We start from the raw sequence: 21,564 nt of genomic DNA on the forward strand, positions 1-21,564 counted from the left end.
CAGGTTCTCCAGCCAACATTTGTTTGAAGATTTTTCTGACATTTTTTCAGCACAAATGCTGATGGCAGACTGGAGCTGAGCTCACACCACAGATTATATATGTACCTGGTACGCCAATTTCCAAGGGCTTTTCCATGGTCATTACCACTGTGGTTCTCCCCTTGCTACTTGTAATGGTTGTTTGCTGCAGCACAGGAGTCCAGGATCCATTCGCCTTGAGGCTTTCTCTTTCTTATGGAAGCTATTGTCATATTTGTGTATTTCTATAGTAGCCTTGAACATCTGAGTTTGATAGTTCTTTTCTACAGTAATCACTTCCATGTCCGGGAATTTTACTACGTGGTCCATCTCATACAGTGCACACTCCACCATGGCCAATTCCTCCACCTGCCCCAACCTGCAATGTCGCTTTTGTTCAGTGATCCTGATGTTGATTGATTGTCCAGTCATTCTAACAGATTTTTCCTCATGTACATGATATTTGGTATATTCCTTACATTGCAGTGTGTCTCTTTTCTGCTTTGCTGATCTGAGACTCTTTGATCTTCTTTGTCAGTTTATAAACAATCTTTAAGGCATGTTGGCACAAGATGTGGCTGATTCTGTCTGACACTCTGGGAATGTGTGGCAGAAAGACCGTACCTGACATTTCTGTTTTCCAACATGTAACTTTGCCATGTGTTCAATTTTACAACATTTCTTATTTAACTGGTGGAGTACCCATTGCTTGCATTACGTGTGTATTAATGATGACTCTTTTCTGGCCCAGGTGGCAGTTTGACAGTTTGTGCAGGTATCGATCCGTGTGTGTCGGTATCGGGCACATGCTGTTTTCCAGGTTTTCACAATCCCTTATGACCAACACATCTGGAAAGGGTAGCTGTTGGTCCTTTTCTTCCTCCATGATAAATTTTTTGTTTGCAAGGAGACTGTTCAGGTGTCTTAAGAAGTCACCGAGCTATTCCTCACCATGGTTCCACACAATGCAGGTATCATAGAAGTATCTGTACTATATCTTTGGTTTACAAGGTGCCAAGTCCACTGCCTGTGGTTCAAAATGTGTAATATAGAAGCCCTACCACCTCGGCAGTATGGATTACCACAAATCCATAAGAATAATGTTCCATTAAGACCAACTGCTAGTGCTCCTGGCTCACATATATACAAATTGGTGAAATACTTGGCCCCTCTGCTCCAGCTGCAAGTGGGAAAGGACTCAGGACATTTCACTGAGAAGCTGAAGAAACTAAAACTTGGACCAAATGACATCCTGGTCAGCTTTGATGTTGTTTCTTTGTTTACCAAAGTGCCACTCAATGATTCTCTACAGTATATCAGTTCCATTTTCCCCACATTACATTACCAAATTTCGTGTATGTCTCACCATGAGCTATTTCAAGTGGAATGGTGACTTCTACGAACAGCAGGAAGGCATCACCATTGGTACTCCACTTAGTCTAGCAGTGGCCAACTTCTTCACGGAACATTTCAAAGCACAAGTGCTGGACTTGGCACCCTGTAAACCTAAGGTGTGGTACAGATATGTTGATGGTACCTTCATTGTGTCGACCTGTGGTGAGGAACAGCCTGGTGACTTCCTAAAACATCTGAACATTCTCCATGCCAACATAAATTTTACCATGGAGGAATATCAGACCAGCTGTGTGGCTGGATTGAAGAGTTTTTAGCAAACAGAACACAGCATGTTGTTATCAATGGGGAGACGTCTACAGACGTTAAAGTAACCTCTGGCATGCCACAGGGGAGTGTTATGGGACCATTGCTTTTCACAATATATATAAATGACCTTGTAGATAGTGTCGGAAGTTCAAGGCGGCTTTTCGCAGGTGATGCTGTAGTATACAGAGAAGTTGCAGCATTAGAAAATTGCAGCGAAATGCAGAAGATCTGCAGCGGATAGGCACTTGGTGCAGGGAGTGGCAACTGACCCTTAACATAGACAAATGGTTCAAATGGCTCTGAGCACTATGGGACTCAACTGCTGAGGTCATTAGTCCCCTAGAACTTAGAACTAGTTAAACCTAACTAACCTAAGGACATCACAAACATCCATGCCCGAGGCAGGATTCGAACCTGCGACCGTAGCGGTCTTGCGGTTCCAGACTGCAGCGCCTTTAACCGCACGGCCACTTCGGCCGGCAACATAGACAAATGTAATGTATTCCAAATACATAGAAAGAAGGCTCCTTTATTGTATGATTATATGATAGCGGAACAATCACTGGTAGCAGTTACTTCTGTAAAATATCTGGGAGTATGCGTGCGGAACGATTTGAAGTGGAATGATCATATAAAATTAATTGTTGGTAAGGTGGGTGCCAGGTTGAGATTCATTGGGAGAGTCCTTAGAAAATGTAGTCCATCAACAAAGGAGGTGGCTTACAAAACACTCGTTTGACCTATACTTGAGTATTGCTCGTCAGTGTGGGATCCGTACCAGATTGGGTTGACGGAGGAGATAGGGAAGATCCAAAGCAAAGTGGCGCGTTTCGTCACAGGGTTATTTGGTAACCGTGATAGCGTTACGGAGATGTTTAGCAAACTCAAATGGCAGACTGCAAGAGAGGCACTCTGCATCGCGGTGTAGCTTGATCGCCAGGTTTCGAGAGGGTGCGTTTCTGGATGAGGTATCGAATATATTGCTTCCCCCTACTTATACCTCCCGAGGACATCACGAATATAAAATTAGAGAGATTCGAGCGCGTACGGAGGCTTTCAGATAGTCGTTCTTCCCGCTAACCATACGCGACTGGAACAGAAAAGGGAGGTAATGACCGTGGCGCGTAAAGTGCCCTCCGCCACACACCGTTGGGTGGCTTGCGGAGTATAAATGTAGATGTAGATGTAGATGTTTCTTGATGTGCTGGTCAGGAGGGATGGTGAAACCTGGGACACAGCATGTATCTAAAACAGACACACACAGATAGAAACCTGTGCAAGAGAAGAGGTATGATTAATATGTTTGTACTGCAAGGAAGACAAATATGTGCCAGATGCAACACCTAGGAAGGGTTCTGAGGTGCGGTGGGTACTCTACCAGTTACATAGGAAGTGTCACAGAATTAAACACTTAGCGAAGTGACACTTCAGAAAAAGAAATGTTGGGTATGGACTCTGTGCCATACATTCCTAGACGGACAGACAGAAATGGCCATATATTGTGCAAACAAGGTGTAAAGATATTTATAAGCCAACAAAGATGATCAAAGAGTGTTTCAGATCGGCAAAGGGAGACACATGCAATGCCAGGAATATACTACATACAATCTAAATGTGGAAAAGTTATGTTGGATTGACTGGATGATCAATTGATCATTGAACATGAGAGGCTTTGCAGGTTGGGACAAGTGGAGAAATCACCCATGGCAGAGTGTGCACTGTGCGAGACCGACCACATAGTAAAACTTGCCAATGTGTAAGTTCTTGCTGTAGAGGAGAGCTACCACACCTGCTTGTTCAGTGAAACTGTGAAACACATAAACATTATAATAGCTTCAACAAGAAATAAGACAGCATCAAGATGAACAGATCCTGGATTCCAGTGCTGCAGCAAATGACCATTGTAGGTAACAAGGGGAGAACCATAGCAGTAATGACCACGGAAAAGTCCCTGGACACTGGTGCACTAGGTACATATATCTATGGCTGCGAACTTGACTCCAGTCCACAACCAGCAATGGTGGGTGAACCTCTGACAAAAATAACCACTCGTGCTGTCAAAATATCAGAAAAATCAGCAAACAAATGTCAGATGAAGAACCTGAGACAGATACCAACTGTCAACAAGAGGGCAGGAAAGCCTTAACAATTTTGTACAACACAGAGTGTATCACAACAGTTATAATATTTTACAATGAGTGGTATTATCAATTTGCACAAAGAGTTCACAGATAAAACACCATGAGCCTGGAAACTTCATACATGCAGTAAAAAAGAGCAATCTAAAACTTCAATTTGTACTTTTGTGTAAGAGAATCAAAATACCTGTATGACTGATAAAGACTCCAGATAGCAGCAGCACAATATATGCTGTCCCTAACACTCCCAACCGTCTCATCAGTTGACAACACAGGAAAGAGGCCAGTAATTGGACTCTGGTATCGAAGAAGCTGACGTTTTACTAAACAAAGAAAAAAAATTAAAAATTAACAGTGAATCCAATATAATCTCTAACATTTGTCCTTCAGTGAACTTTATATTTTGATCCACACGTCACCAGGAGGAATAGCTACTGATGTTAAGAGATCATACTACAGTACAGTGAGAAATTCTGTGTAGTTAATACAGAAAAAGTATCTCATTTATAAGACTATGTAAATAGCATAGCACAAAAGAAAAAAGTTTTATTTCATGGTGTGATTCCAGGTGTTCCGCCAAATTGTTGTTCCCACTTTATGCACAATATTACGACGGCCGCCCCAGCCATATTCTTCAGGCACTGCAAGTTTTGCTGTTATTGTACTATCTGCTGGACTTTAACCTGACTGTGAACTTTTGTCGGTGTCGCACTGCTATTAATAGCCAAGTTTGATTCCCAACACCCAATATGCCTTTTGATGCTCTTTGCTATTCAAAGCTTGAACCCATATTTTGTGGCAATCACATTCTCTCAGTGTTTTCCAACTCTGGTAGATATGACAGTCAGCAAGATTTTAATAAATTAAGTGCTGGGCCCCAAGCATTATTTAAATTGAAACCTCTGTCCCTCTTTATTGGGTTTTCTGACATATTTATTTCAATAGACTCCTTAATTATGCTGTCACAGAAACTTACCATTTGCACCACAATACTGGTCTCAGCTATAGCATTTCACAATTGTATTTGGGGAAGGGCAAAATACACTGGATGCCACGTTCCCATAGGTGTCGTACTGATCTTTCCAGATAATAAGCCAGAATATGGTAGGTAACTGAGTTTTAGCTTATGCCGGTCCAATAACTGGAAAGATCGGTAGACTCCTGTGGAAACATGGCATACAGTGTGATTTTCTCCTTCAACTAAGATAAAAAGTATGCTTTGTAATTTTAAACATGACCTAGGTCTCTAAAAGCCATGTCTGTATCACATTCCATGCTAATGTGGCATGTCTTCCATGGGGAACAGTCAAAGGAAGATGCAAGGAACATCAGTGACACACCCAACTAAGACAACTAAGCAAATCACCTGTCTTACCGGTTCACGGATACCCACTATATCTAGAATGAGAATTTGCATTGCCCTTTTCAGGTTTTCTAGCTTCCTTATCACATTCAAACTTCTGACATCCCATGCTCCAACTCACAGAATGTTGTCCTTTTGTTGGTTACTCAATTTTTTTCTCATGGTCACCTCTCCCTAGGCAGGTCCCTGCTGCAGGTTCAAATGGGACACTACTCCAAAATCTTTTGCCAATAGAGAGATCATCATGACATTTTTCAGTTACAGGCACTTATCCTGTGAATACATATTAAGTGTCTTCACTACAATGAGACGAGATCTCGTCCGATGCAGTCCCCAATGATCAGCCTTTCCTTCTCATCCCATTCATTAAGTCTCACCTGACCTGGGATTATGTGTGACTTTTCTAAATTGTACCACTTTTCCTAAACCTAACCTCTCCAGTCCTTTTTCTTCATCCCTCTTCCTCCCCCTTCAACTCTTCTGCCAGAAGGAGGAGTCACTGGCTTGAAAGTTTGTAAAAGTTAAATCCTTTTGTGTTTGTGTTCCCTTGCCACCACTTGGTGAGTAAATTTTTTTATCTGTCCATTTACTTTATAGTCATTAGAAGAATTTGATGCATAAAAAATGACTTGTATTTGGAAGGAACTAAATAATTGCCTATGATAATTTATTCATCTGTAATACATTATTTATTTCATTTCTTATCAGATTGTTGCCTTTTACAAATGTGAAATACCTTTAATTTTGTGATTAACTACACTTATCTTGTAAAATCTTCTGTACATGATTCTTCAGGTACTCCTTATGGATATGTATTTTTGCTTTTTTTCCAAATTATAACATAAATTGCAGTACTGCTATATGTTATAGTACATATTTAAAGAAGGCTTACCCTACACATAATTTATCTAGTGTTTTTCAGTTCTTTACAAAACAAAGATCAATGATGTAAATCATTATTTTTTTATAACTGTCTTTGTGTCTGACTCGTTCCACATCTCCTGTGATGTGCTCACAATCTGATATCAACAGAAGATGAAATACATAAATAAAAGATAATAATATGTAATTAACTGAAAGGACACGAAAAGTGTACAATGCAACACCAGTGCATTTGGTAGACACAAGTAAACAGCATGGCTAACTTAAAAAGAAGAAGAAGAAGATAATAACTGCACACTAAAACAAAGACAAAATTCCAAATTTACCTATTCCATAGTATGTGTCTAACTGCCGTACTGTAGCTTCATAATTAGCCATTTTCAAACTGAGGTCTACTTCCAGGTCATATACACTGCCTTGACGGTTCATCCTAAAATTATAATTGAAAACAATGATTTCTAATTTATTCAGTAAATATTTATACCTTTCAATGTAGTTATAAAAGGAAAAAAATGCAGCTTTATGGTAAAATGCAACCTACTGGTATTCACTTCTAAATCAAGAAAAAAGTCTCTTCAGAAAAATCTTAGTTATAGAAATATGCTATATATTTCATATGGTTATAAGGAAACAGTCAGAAATGAAAACTACAAACTTACTCAAGACACACAAAAATGTGCCAATAAAACACGCACATGCATGGAGACAATATAACATAACAATACTGATTAGACCTACTGATTCATTAGTTTTATGCACCTGTAGTGGTCTTTTCACACAGACATTTTCAGATGATAGCTTTTGAATAAAAATTTAGCTTTCAGGATTTTTTTTGGAAAGATTATGTAACAAGTACAAGAAAAGAGACAGTACAGACTAAGTAAATGCAGTTTTTGTAATTACAGCTCATACATATTTTTCAAATTATTGAAAATCCATTTTATGTTATATATGCCTTATATGTATTGTTTAGCAACAAGATAACTAGAATTATAAAGTAACAGAGCAAAGAGGATAGTAACAAATGAGATGGCATTAAATAACTAAAACAGATGATCAAATTACTTAAAATAGAATACCTTCGCATTGCTGCTTACATTTAAAGCAAAAGCTATTCATAAAATACATTTTTTTCCATATTTTTAAAGTCCCACCACCAACTGAACTATTCACTTTTCTACTTCATATTTTACTTTCTCCCTGTTGCTTTTATCTTTAATTATATTTACATTTCTTATTGTTGAGGATTTGATTCCATTTTTTATTTTCAAAATTAATAATTGTTGTGTCATCTTCATCATCATCATCATCATCATCATCATCATCATCATTCATCCCCCAGAGGAAGGCAACGGCAAAACAGCTCCACTAGGACCTTGCCTAGTACGGCGTTGCGGGTCTTCCACAGCGTTCCCCTACGCACTGTCACAGAGTATGGGACTTCATCATCATCATCAATTCAATTACGTTCCCATTCATATTTCATAAGTTCTTATATCCATTTGTCCACAATGGATCACCTTCATCCAGAACATCTTCAGTGCATAATAAATTTCCCTGATGTTTGAATTACTGTTGACTGATGTGGAGTTCAACCACTGTTTTCTGATTGCAAGAAGTGACACTTGTCTTACTTGAGCAAGGGTTACAAATAGCTTATCCTCCTTTTCATGACCTCAGCTAGATTTTTACCACTTTATCTCTCTCCTTTTCCCTGGGGTACTGATGAGGGAATCTTGGATTTCAAAAGCTCGTTATTCAGTCTGTAACTGTTTCATGTTGTTCTTAATCTGTTAAAATCTATACATATTTGACAGTTGTGGGTTAGTAGCTGAAGTCACAAAGTGACACAGATATGTATTATGTTTACCAATGAATTAAATAGTAAACTGATCTAATTCCCCCCGCCCCCCCCCCCCCCCCTCCTTTTCCCCATTTCCCATACACATCAGATGAAGTCTGCATGGGCATATCACCTATAGTAGACAGCACTGAAACAGTGGTTTGGGTTGGTAACTACTTACTAAACATCAGAGTGAACTATTTACAGACACGTCCAAGGGAATTAGAACAAAAAACAAACAGAAAAAGAAGTTGTACTACCGGCTGCCAAGCATCCTTTCTTCAACAGCTGTCATTATGAACTGATTATAATCTTCTCTGTTTTCTGTGTTTTCAAATAAAAGCCTGCATCAACCCTCTGGAACGTGATTCAGAAACTCAATACCATCACACCTGGAAAAAACTGGATGTAAAAATATATTATGAGTACTGAAAATTGTAGAAAGAAATGTGTAATAATATATTTTTTTCTGTGTTGTATATTTTTTATGCTTAAAAACAAGGATTACATAGACATTACAGAAGGTAAAGGAATTGGCTCACTTACTTACTTATACACTGAACAATAGCAACATCACTCATTCATTCATTCACACACTGTGTTCCGTTAATCTCCTAATGAAGAAGAGCCTTCAGGAACGTGGAACAAGTTAAGTTGTACATCAGCAGTCAAAGGCAGGTACTGAAGGCTACTTCTGTGTAGTATACTTACAACAAATTTTTAGTAGCACTAATCTATTCATTGATAATTATGAGAATTACTTCCAGATTACTTTATACAGGGTAAAACACAATTCCACTGACAAACTTTCAGAGGTTATGACATATCTGGTTTGTTCCTGTGATCACCCTAGTTTTTGTGCAAATACCTCCACGACAGTGATGAAGCTTGTAACACAAATTAAACAAAATGTACAATGTGCAGCACAGAGTAATGTCACAACCCTCATTGCAAAACACTTACACTTTTATTACAGTGTGTTCTGTCTGTTTTGTAAGTGTACAACACTTACATAACAAATACAGAACAGTCCCCCTGCAGATACTGTTCAAAATTTTGATCACTATGATTATGGCAAAGTGCACAGCAACACACCATTGACTGTCTTACACACTCAAGAATGCCACGAGTTTGGCATACTATTTCCGCAGGTGTGATAATTCTAACAACCAAGTCTGTGCATGTATTCACTGGACTCTCGTAAACTAGGCTCTTCACGTGGGCCCAGAAGAAGAAGTCCTTGTCCTTCTACGGACATGTGAGGAGCCTAGTTAATGAGACTCCAGTGAATACTTCTGCAGACTTGATGGTATTAGTGTTATGTCTGAGCTGGCCAAAGAACTAGATCACAGTGACTACTCCATTGTCGTCCAAACCGTTCTTCAATGTGGTTCCTAACATTGAATGTGAAGCGTGCAGGTGCCTTGACATGTTGAAACCACATAAGCTGATGAATTCTCAGTGGCACATCATCTAGGAACTGTACGAGACGTTGAGGAAAGTTCTGTACACCACTCTGCTCACTGTATCAGGAAATAGATAAGGTCCAACCACAAAATTGTTGACAATACCAGCCCATACATTCACAGCAAACTTCTTTTCATAGGATCGATACACCAGTGTGTGTGGATGTTCGTCATTCGTTATACAGCTATTCCCACTTTTGAACATGCCCTCTCTTGTAAACATGGCCTCCTCTGTAAATTACACATTGTCATTCCTTACATGGCTATTCCTACTGTTGAATATGCCCTCTCTTGTAAACATGGACTCATCTGTAAACAATATGAAAGTAAGAAAACTGGTGTTTCCTGTACATTCCTCTGGAAACAATTTTCAAATGCCACTCAAAATGGGAAGTTAGCTAGCTGCTACTATTGCACCTTCTGTGTATGATATGAGTGCAATTGTTGTTAATATTAGACTATAAAACAGTTGATTGGCTGGTGTTTGGAGCTCATGCAAAATGCAATTAGAGGCAGAACTGTTACCAATTGTGTCTAACACACTCTCTTTCATATCTGGTGTTCTAGCATACCTCACACACCCAGTGTGTTAAATTTTAGCATGGAAGATTCCAGTTTTTCATAGGGGCCTATGCACAGATGCAAAAGTCCCATGGTGTGGCCAACATCATCACTGCAGGAAGAGCTCAGCAGAGCGTCATTGTCCCTCTCTTCCACTGCAATATATGCATATCAGCTGACTCTTCATCAGTAAACCCACCCACAGTATTGCTGTGTGTCACTATAATCACACAGCTAGTATTGCCATGAAGAAAAACCCTGCGCAGAACCACGTAGTGATGAATGTAAAATTGAAGGCAATGAGGTAAGAAAGACATTACTGTTGTCAACAGCAGGTATCATGAATGAATGGAAACAATACACACAGTGCATACTACCGGCATGTGCATTGCTATGCTCTATTTTCAGTGCAATATAGATAAAAAGCTAACTGCAGCAAGAAACCAAACAAAATGCGATAACTCCGTAATGAGCCGCTGGGGACCATGGATTCCTCATATTAAAATACTCAGAAGGTATACCAACCCCTGAAAGTTTGTCAATGGAGTACTGTTTATCCCTTACGTGTACTGCACACTGGTGTGAAGAACCACCATGGTGTAGTACAGATAGTAACTGATAGAAATACGCAATGAGACAAACAGATAGGGCACTTTTATTCAAAGGCAATAATTACAGTGAAGTCACTGTGATTCATGGTGGCCCCCTGGACATTACAAAAGGCACCACATGATTCTTAATAGGATGTGTCATCACCACAGACAGCAATGCATGCTGTGCAATATGTTCTCGTGCTGGCCACAAGCTTGCTAAATAATTCTTGTGGTAGGGTGTTCCGTTTCTCAGTCAGTGTTGTTGACGAATACTGGATGGTCATTGGTGCATGTGGATGTGCTACAATGTGGCTCCCCAATGCATCCCATGTGCTTGATGGGATTTAAGTCGGGGGAATGGGCAGACTAGTCCATTCGCAGAATATCCTCTCATTCCACAGGCTCCTCTTTCTGCACTGTTTGTTGCACATTGTCATCCATAAAAAGGAAGTCAGAGCCAAATGCCCCTCTGAAAAGATGCACATGAGGAAGAAGCACAATGTCACAATAATGTTAACTGGTGAGTGTACCATGTTCAAAGACCTGGATGTCAGTACATCCATGAAACATCATGTCCCTCCACACTATAGCACCTATACCACCAAAATTATCATGTTCAATAACGTTCCTGTGTGCATTACGGGTTCCCATCTCTTGGCATATGAGGGCATATAAAGCATCCACGAACTTTGTTGAACACGGTCGTTTTGGTGACTCATGTGTTATGGTGTGGGGAAGCAGAAATTGCAAGGGTATACTGACATTCAAATCTTTGAATATGGTACACTAATCGGTCAATGTTACTGTGACACTACTTCTATCTCAACTGCATATTTTCAGGCATGCATTCACCTTGACTGTATTTTTATGGATAACAATGCACATCAGCATTGCACAGCGCAGCTGGAGCAGCTCTTGGAATGAGAGGACATTTGGCAAATGGACTGGCCTGCCCATTCTGGCATTCGCCCAACTTAAATTCCATCGAGTACATGTATGATGCATTGGGGAGATGTATTGCAGGGTAGAGGAAAGGAACACCCTACCACAAGAATTGCTTACCAACCTTGGGGTTAGCATTGGAGCATGCAGTAGAGAATGCATTGCCATCTGTGGTGATCACACACTCTTTTAAGAACCATGTGCCACCTTTTGTAATGTAGAGGAGACTATCATGAATCACAGTGCCTTCGGTGTTATTATTGTCTTTGAATACAAGTGCAATTTGTGTTCATCTCATTTTGTATTTCTTTCAGTTACTGTCTGTAGTACCCCATAGCAAACTTTTCTATATAGCATCCAAGTTTCATCAAGCTATGTTACTTGGTACTGAAACATCATGTGGAAGTTACTTCTTTCCTTAAGTTTTGCATAGCAGTGAATATAATCTGAGAAACAGCTACTCTGAAAAAGCCACTGATCTTTCTCCAATACTACTTAGCTGTGTCAGTTGTTATTATTATTATTTCTTTCCTTTCTCAGACATTATGTTTGGTTAAAAATGGAAAGTGATGCGGACCTTGATCAAGTGTGACTTCCTTTTAACTGTACAGTATATATTACATTGCATTTAGGTACTTTCGAGTAATTGAACATGTATCAATAATTACAGATTTCTGTAGTTGTATATATACATTTGGATGTAGCTGTATTGCGTTGATGTACTGGTGGATATTGTGTGGTATGTCTCCTGTAGTTGATAGCATAATTGGTATAATGTCAACTTTATCCTGATGCCACCTGTCCTTGACTTCCTCAACCAGTTGGATATATTTTTCAGTTTTTTCTCCTGTTATCTTCTGTATATTTGTTGTATTGGGTATGGATATTTTGATTAGTTGTGTTAATTTCTTCTTTTTATTGGTGAGTATGATGTCAGGTTTGTTATGTGGTGTTGTTTTATCTGTTATAATGGTTCTGTTCCAGTATAATTTGTATTCATCATTCTCCAGTACATTTCGTGGTGCATACTTGTATGTAGGAACGTGTTGTTTTAAAAGTTTATGTTGTAAGGCAAGCTGTTGATGTAATATTTTTGCTACATTGACATGTCTTCTGGTGTAGTCTGTATTTGCTAGTATTGTACATCTGTTTGTGATGTGATCTGCTGTTTCTATTTGTTGTTTGCAAAGTCTGCATTTATCTGTTGTGGTATTGGGATCTTTAATAATATGCTTGCTGTAATATCTGGTGTTTATTGTTTGATCCTGTATTGCAATTATGAATCCTTCCTTATCACTGTATATATTGCCTTTTCTTAGCCATGTTTGGATGCGTCTGATGGATGTGTAGCTGTGTTAGATGATACGGGTGCTTGCCATGTAACGTTTTCTTTTTCCAATTTACTTTCTTTGTATCTGTTGATGTTATGTGATCTAAAGGGGTGTAGAAGTGGTTATGAAATTGCAATGGTGTAACCAATGTATTTATATGAGTGATTGCTTTGTGTATTTTACTAGTTTCTGCTCGTTCTATAAAGAATTTTTTTAAATTGTCTACCTGTCCATAATGAAGGTTTTTTATGTCAATAAATCCCCTTCCTCCTTCCTTTCTGCTTAATGTGAATCTTTCTGTTGCTGAATGTATGTGATGTATTCTACATTTGTGGCATTGTGATCGTGTAAGTGTATTGAGCACTTCTAGGTCTGTGTTACTCCATTTCACTACTCCAAATGAGTAGGTCAATATTGGTATAGCATAAGCTTTTGTCTTGTTTCTTGCTGTCAGTTCTGTTTTCAGTATTTTTGTTAGTCTTTGTCTATAATTTTCTTTTTGTTCTTCTTTAATATTTGTATTATCTATTCCTATTTTTTGTCTGTATCCTAGATATTTATAGGCATCTGTTTTTTCCATTGCTTCTATGCAGTTGCTGTGGTTATCCAATATGTAATCTTCTTGTTTCGTGTGTTTTCCCTTGACTATGCTATTTTTCTTACATTTGTCTGTTCCAAAAGCCATATTTATATCATTGCTGAATACTTCTGTTATCTTTAGTAATTGGATGAGTTGTTGATTTGTTGCTGCCAGTAGTTTTAGATCATCCATGTATAGCAAATGTGTGATTTTGTGTTGGTATGTTCCAGTAATATTATATCCATAATTTGTATTATTTAGCATGTTGGATACAGGGTTCAGAGCAAGGCAGAAACAGAAAGAACTTAATGAGTCTCCTTGGTATATTCCACTCTTAATCTGTATTGGCTGTGATGTGATATTATTTGAATTTGTTTGGATATTAAGTGTGGTTTTCCAATTTTTCATTACTATGTTTAGGAACTGTATCAGTTTAGGATCTACTTTGTATATTTCCAATATTTGTAGTAACCATGAAAGGGGTACACTATCAAAAGCTTTTTGGTAATCAATGTTGTTATTATTATTATTATTTCTTTCCTTTCTCAGACGTTATATTATTATTATTATTATCTTCATCATTATTATTGCAGTGTAAGTGGACAACTAGTTAATTTCAAATTACAAGTAATACGTAGAGAAGTGAGAAGGTATTACAATATGCAGATGGAAAGTATATGTTTGCCACCTGGTGGATAAAAAATGAGGTAACAGAGTGGAGCAAATGCATTCAAAATACAATAGAGAAATCATAGAAGTTAAAACTATGTGCTGGTCAGGGACTTGCCTCAAACCTGGGATCTCTGATTTTTCAGGCAAATACGTACTCTACCAACCAGGGCTAGTTTAAGGCACAAGCAACATAAACTTCCACTCAGGGCACCATAACTGTAAGATTTCCATACAGGATTTACCAAATTAGTAGTGGCCAATTTGAGTACCACCAAGCTGTGAGGAACACCCAACTGCATATCTGTACACAGTACATGTATCACAAATAGTAGCAAAAACTGGAATGGGTGAAAGTGTACTGGGAGGAGGAGGAGGAGGAGGAGGAGGAGGAGGAGGAGGAGGAGGAGGGGGGGGGGGGGTAGCAAATAATAAGTCACTAAGTCACATGTGTAGAAAAATTATAAATTATCTCAAACTGGCCATGCTAACATCTGAGCTAAGCATTACTTACAACCCACATGCTTACTTTTACTTCTGTCAGTACTGCCTTTCCTGCCTTCCAAGGGCCACAAAGTTTTAAATCAGCACACATTCTACTGAAGAATAAAAATTGATTCTGGAAACAGTACCCTAGTCTATGGCTAAGCCTTTTCTCCACAATATCCTTTCTTGGACTTATTCTAGCCACATAAAGTATGTAGGAGAACTTCTGCAAAGTTTGAAAGGTAGGAGAGGATGTGCTGGCGGGAATAAAGCTGTGGGGGCTGGTTATGAGTATCATTCGGTTAGCTCAGTCAGTAGGTCACTTGCTTACGAAAGATAAAGATCCCACATTTGGCTACTGGTTTTGGCACACAGTTTTAATCTGCCAGGAAGTTTCAAAATAAACACACAGTCCACTGTGGAGTGAAAATTCATTGTGGAAGACATACAAAGTGAGCCAAGAGTAAACAAATTTTTCTCTTGATCTACCATTGTGGGGCTGTGGATTATTATCCTACAAATTCCTTTATCTTGCATTTCTCTGAAGTCCCAACACAATCCTAATTTTAAAAATGCTACATTCAACTAAAGAGTGTTATTTCCATCTGTTCTCTACCCAACCTGTTATCACTTTCAATGACAGGTAAGCGGGTGCTTCTAAATTTGTGATCTATATTTTTGTCTTGACTTTTAATTCCTTTACACTCATGTTTCTCCTCATTACAAATACCTACAGCTAATGATGATCATTAAACTAAAAGTTTGAAGTACATTAGTAGCTCATGCTTATCTCTAAATACCTTCTATACTGATCTGCAACCTCCACTAAATTGAATGTAACCTTATTTGGTACAACTAAAATGATGGAAACACACACACACCTATCCCCCTACATGGTGCTCACTTGATTAACACTATTTTCTGGCAGGTTGACTAATTGTGGTGGAGGAAGTGTCAACTGGGTGGCAGGAGGCAGAGAGATGGACTAGAGATGAGTGGCTAACAGCTTGGAGAGAGGCAGCCTGTTTGCTGGCTAGGAACATGTGAGGAAGGGGTGGCACAGATATATGGGCTTGACATGGAATGCATGATTGTTGGGTTCGTGAGGAGCAGCACAAACTGAGGGCGGCATGGGGATGTGAACTGGGAGGGAGTGATAGGGCTGAGATAGAGGCAACTGTTGAATGGAGGGTGCGGAGAAAGTGGGTCACCTGTGATTGAGGTTGGAACAGTTACAGGAATGGAGGATGTATTGTAAGGATAGTTCTCATCTGCTTAGTTTGGAGGAACTAGTGATGGAGGATATTATCCAAATTGTCCTGGTTGTGAAGCACCCACTGAAATTCAGCATGTTGTGCTCAGCCACACGTTGTGCCACTGGACTGTCAACTTTGTTCTTCACAACGATTTTGGTCCTGTTGGACAGCTGGTTGGTAGTCATACTGTCATTAAAAGCTGTGCAGTGTTTGCACATGGTTGCTTTCATGGGTGGCCCAGCCTCCGATGTGGTAGGACAAGCCTGGAACAGGACTGGAGTAGGTGGTGTCGAGTGGGTGGACTGGGTAGATCTCGATCCCTTTGGCAAAGGGTTGGGAGTGGGAGTGGCGTAGGGATGGATTAGGATGTTGTGGAGATTGGATGGATGATAGGACGCCACTTTAGGAAGGGTGGGAATGATCTTGGGTAGGATGTCTCTCATTTCAGGGCAGGTTGAGAGATAATCAAAGATCTGGTGAACGATACAGTTCACGTGCTCCAGTTTGCAACTGATTCTTGGCACTGGTGGGAACTCTGGAGCTGAATATATGGGATGGAAAATCTGTTCGTGGCACAGGTTTGTGGAGTACTGCCTGTATGTAGGAACCATTGGTGGTTAGTGGTTTTTTGTTGACAGAGGTGTGGATGGAGCCATCTGAGAGGTGGAGGTCAATATTCAGGAAGGTAGCCCATTGGGCAGAGGAGGTGGAGGGGAAAGATGTTGAGGTTGTAAACGAATGAGGACAGTATGCCCTGATCCTAAGTCCAGACGATGAAGATATCATCAGTGAACCTGAACCAGACTAGGGATTGGGAGTTTTGAGAGGTTAAGGTGGTTTCCTCTAGATGGTCTAGAAACAGATTGGCATAAGAAAATTCCTTGTGGGTGGCCATGGCTGTGCTACAGATTTATTTATATACCTTCCCTTCAAACAGTAATTGTGGGTCAGTATACAGTTAGTAAGGTGTATAAGGAATGAGATGGTGGGTTTGGAGTCTGAAGGACATTTAGAGAGGTAGTGTTTGATAGCAGCAAGGCCATGGGCTTGAGGGATGTTGCTGTATGGGGAGGGGGAGTGGCATCAACAGTGACAAGCAGGTATCCAGGAGGTAAAGTGGTGGGGATGATGGGAAGTCCGTGAAGGAAGTAGTTACCATTTTTGATGTGGGGAGGGGGGGTTAGGTTTCGGGCAATTGGTTGGAGGTGTTGGTCAACAAGAGCAGAAATTCTTCCAGAGGGAGTAAAATAGCCAGTTACAATGGAGTGTCCAGGATTGTTGGGTTTGTGGAGCATGTAGAAGGTGGGTGTGCAGAAAGCTGTTGGTGCCAAGAGTGAGATAGACTCAGGGGAGAGGTCCTGGGAAGGGGCTATGGATTTCAGTAAGAATTGCAGGTTATGCTGGACTTCTGGGATGGGATCACTCTGGCAGAGCTTGTAGATGGAGAAGTCAGACAGTTGGCAGAGGCCTTCCGTCAGGCAGTCACTGTGACTTATTTCGACAGTGGTGGTACCTTTGTCTGCAGGGAGGATGATTAGGTCAGGAACTGTTTTCAGGTTGTGTACATCTGCCCTTCCTTCTGCTGAAAGGCCAGTGTTCTTAGGAAGGGACCTGGGTAAGGATGGTAAGGCCAAGTTGGAGGTAAGGTGTTCCTGGAAGGTAACAAGGGGATGGTTGGATGGGAGAGTCGCCACTGGCTTTGGTTGGAGGGACTGGTGGCAAATACATGTTTCCACTGTAGGGATCGGGAGACTGACAAATTGGACATTGTTAAACTTGGGAGTAGGGCTGAAGGTGAGGCCTTTTGGAAGGTCTGAAACTTTCGTGGGACAGAGGTTTTGGTGGAAAAGCCAGCAACAGTGTTTTGGGTGTGCTTGGGTTCTGGGTTTTGTGGGGTGTTGGGAGGGAGTTTTGGAGGATGTGGGAAACTGAAGACATCAGGAAGACATCAGCTAGGCTGGGTCTGGGTGCAATGAGGCGTTCACGAGAGGGTTCACTATGAGCATGATGGGTGTTGACGGATAGTGGTGGGAGCAGAACATTCTTGTCAACAGGTTACATAATGATGTATATTACATGCATTTCTTCCATGAATGTAAACAGTTTCTCTTCCACAGACCTTTTCAAACAAACAACACTTTCTGCTCTCTCTAGCACAATTACCAACTACTTTGTCCAATGTAACCCTTTATTTCATCTCACTTCAGTCACTCACTGAATCAGATAAACCTATCTAGTTATCCCTGCAGTCCTTCAGAAGGTAATAAATTGTGGCACAGATGACATGAGATACTACAAGCATCGGGAAGCTACTCTGATCCACAACAGCTCAACTACCACTGACAACTTGCAAAAATTTATCAGAACTAGGTTTGAGATATGCACATCTTTCTTCATGGAACTAAAGACACAATACAATTGACATCACGTCCGTCCACATCAAACCCACCAACAAGCAACAGTACCTCCATTATGACAGCTGCCGCCCATTCCACATCAAACGGTCCCTTCCCTACAGCCTAGGTCTTCGTGGCAAACGAATCTGCTCCAGTCCGGAATCCCTGAACCATTACACCAACAATCTGAAAACAGCTTTCGCATCCCGCAACTACCCTCCCGACCTGGTACAGAAGCAAATAACCAGAGCCACTTCCTCATCCCCTCAAACCCAGAACCTCCCACAGAAGAACCACAAAAGTGCCCCACTTGTGACAGGATACTTTCCGGGACTGGATCAGACTCTGAATGTGGCTCTACAGCAGGGATACGACTTCCTCAAATCCTGCCCTGAAATGAGATCCATCCTTCATGAAATCCTCCCCACTCCACAAAGAGTGTCTTTCCGCCGTCCACCTAACCTTCGTAACATCTTAGTTCATCCCTATGAAATCCCCAAACCACCTTCCCTACCCTCTGGCTCCTACCCTTGTAACCGCTCCCCGGTGTAAAACCTGTCCCATGCACCCTCCCACCACCACCTACTCCAGTCCCGTAACCCCGAAGGTGTACACGATCAAAGGCAGAGCCACGTGTGAAAGCACCCACGTGATTTACCAACTGACCTGCGTACACTGTGAAGCTTTCTATGTGGGAATGACCAGCGACAAACTGTCCATTCGCATGAATGGACACAGGCAGACAGTGTTTGTTGGTAATGAGGATCACCCTGTGGCTAACCATGCCTTGGTACACGGCCAGCACATCTTGGCACAGTGTTACACCGTCTGGGTTATCTGGATACTTCCCACTAACACCAACCTGTCAGAACTCCGGAGATGGGAACTTGCCCTTCAGTATATCCTCTCTTCTCGTTATCCGCCAGGCCTCAACCTCCGCTAATTTCAAGTTGCCGCTGCTCATACCTCACCTGTCTTTCAACAACATCTTTGCCTCTGTACTTCTGCCTCGACTGACATCTCTGCCGAAACTCTTTTGCCTTTACAAATGTCTGCTTGTGTCTGTGTATGTGCGGTTGGATATGGGTGTGTGTGCGGGTGTTTAGAAATAGTTGGTGAAAGCCTGTGTTTGTAAGAATAATGACTTTGTTTGATCTGTCAGTCATGATTTTTATTTATTTACTATCCTTATCATGCATTTCAGGATATAACTCTCATTTTCAGGTGCATTTTTATGTATTATGACATATTTAGCCATGATGATTGTGACATGTGAGCCTGATTAGTCTGGTATCTTTTATATAAACATGCTTAATTTTGAAATTACTGGCATACACAGGGTGATTCAAAAAGAATACCACAACTTTAAAAATGTGTATTTAATGAAAGAAACATAATATAACCTTCTGTTGTACATCATTACAAAGAGTATTTAAATTTTTTTTTTTTCCACTCAAAAACAAGTTCAGAGATGTTCAATATGGCCCCCTCCAGACACTCGAGCAATATCAACCCGATACTCCAACTCGTTCCACACTCTCCGTAGCATATCAGGCGTAACAGTTTGGATAGCTGCTGTTATTTCTCGTTTCAAATCATCAATGGTGGCTGGGAGAGGTGGCCGAAACACCATATCCTTAACATACCCCCATAAGAAAAAATCGCAGGGGGTAAGATCAGGGCTTCTTGGAGGCCAGTGATGAAGTGCTCTGTCCCGGGCTGCCTGGCGGCCGATCCATCGCCTTGGGTAGTTGACGTTCAGGTAGTTACGGACAGATAAGTGCCAATGTGGTGGCGCTCCATCCTGCTGAAATATGAATTGTTGTGCTTCTTGTTCGAGCTGAGGGAACAGCCAATTCTCTAACATCTCCAGAGAGTGTGGAACGAGTTGGAGTATCGGGCTGATATTGCTCGAGTGTCTGGAGGGGGCCATATTGAACATCTCTGAACTTGTTTTTGAGTGAAAAAAAACCTTTTTAAATACTCTTTGTAATGATGTATAACAGAAGGTTATATTATGTTTCTTTCATTAAATACACATTTTTAAAGTTGTGGTATTCTTTTTGAATCACCCTGTATTTCTCTATAGGTAATGGTGAATTTGGAAATAATATTTACTTATAAATTTCTTTTCTTCCTCCTATGTGGAAGTTTCTGTGTAAGAGAACCATAAGAAATCTACCAGTAAAATTATTTTCCAAGTTTTTCATTACCTATAGAGAAGGATACACTGAGCAACTACAAAACTGTGTGTTTTTATATTGCAGTAAGGGCACCAGAATAATGTAGCAGCTCAAACACTACGAACATCTCACCTAAAAATGCCATAAAACATGAAAAATGCAATTGATAGTGGGGATTAGTTCTCGTAGGGAGTTCTGCACAATGTAGGTAAACGAAAATCGTGATTTGCAGCAGCATATGTTACTTTGTAACTAACGAAACCAATGGATCATAAGGTCTATGATGTGTTCCTCAAACTGTTCTGTCACAACTAAGGAACGTTGGGGAGGTGCATAGTCTTGAAGTAGCTACAAGTTGCCTACAGAGTGCCCTCGGTGAACAAACAGTTATTTATAATGGGCAGTAGGTTCCTATTCCATTTACACTTCGAAGAAATGGCAGACATTTCAGGGAACCCTTTTCATACTGTAGAAACATTTCCCACATGAGAATATCTCTACCGCCTACTTTTATGGTGTCCTGTAGCCAATCAGGATCACTATTTCATGTAGTTTTCTATGTACTCATATTATACCTGCACGGAGTCAGGAGTGAAGTGAATCACCACAACAGTAATTTTTTTTATGATTTTAGTGTGAAATTGAGATGTTTCTGCACCAATGACAAACTTTGTGACATGTGGTCAGTAGGTATCCCATAGTGACTATGTGAGGTGACCTCTCCAGTACCTGTTAAGAAACCAGATGGATAATAATGTTGCTCGTTGGTTGTATTACCCTGGCAGTGAATTGGTGAGTGATCTATAACACTGTGGCCGGTTGCTACAATGCATGATAGTTGGTGGCACCTCCTGCATTCAACATTGGTTGACACTAGCGTTTCCTGTTTGCCGCAATCAAGATAATCACACTGCATTCTTGAGACAGCATAAGTTGAATGTTAAGACCCACACATCCTTGGAGATGGAGTGTCCCATGAGCTGAGCATCCATGATAATATGATTTAATCAAATGTGCTGACATTATGCACCTTTTCCAGTCTGTGCTTGTATGTGATGCCCACAGCTGGAACAAGGTCTGATGACACTTCAGTTACATAAAACACCATACTATTCCTTTAGCAATGGAGACTGGAGTACACTCTCTCCATCGCAGCAGCTATTTATGGTTCCTTTGCCTGAAAAGGTACACTAAA

General features: G+C 40.5%; 1 protein-coding gene across 9 annotated transcripts in view; it reads right to left on the reverse strand.

Annotated features, from left to right (window-relative positions):
• Positions 1-21,564, reverse strand: part of LOC124616710 (probable phosphorylase b kinase regulatory subunit beta) — a 187,631-nt gene that overhangs the window by 160,335 nt on the left and 5,732 nt on the right. For 6 of the 9 annotated variants that reach the window (XM_047145054.1, XM_047145063.1, XM_047145058.1 and 3 more), the window contains exons 2-4: positions 8,167-8,308; positions 6,390-6,493; positions 4,006-4,141 (exon numbers count right to left, since the gene is read on the reverse strand). In XM_047145054.1, the coding sequence (XP_047001010.1) occupies positions 4,006-4,141; positions 6,390-6,493; positions 8,167-8,201 (275 nt within the window). In that variant the 5' untranslated portion in view covers positions 8,202-8,308. The remainder of the gene's footprint in view (positions 1-4,005; positions 4,142-6,389; positions 6,494-8,166; positions 8,309-21,564) is intronic. The other 3 variants (XM_047145060.1, XM_047145062.1, XM_047145059.1) reach the window with 1 other exon arrangement.

The sequence above is a fragment of the Schistocerca americana genome, chromosome 5 (genome assembly GCF_021461395.2).
Source record: "Schistocerca americana isolate TAMUIC-IGC-003095 chromosome 5, iqSchAmer2.1, whole genome shotgun sequence".
NCBI lineage: Eukaryota > Metazoa > Arthropoda > Insecta > Orthoptera > Acrididae > Schistocerca > Schistocerca americana.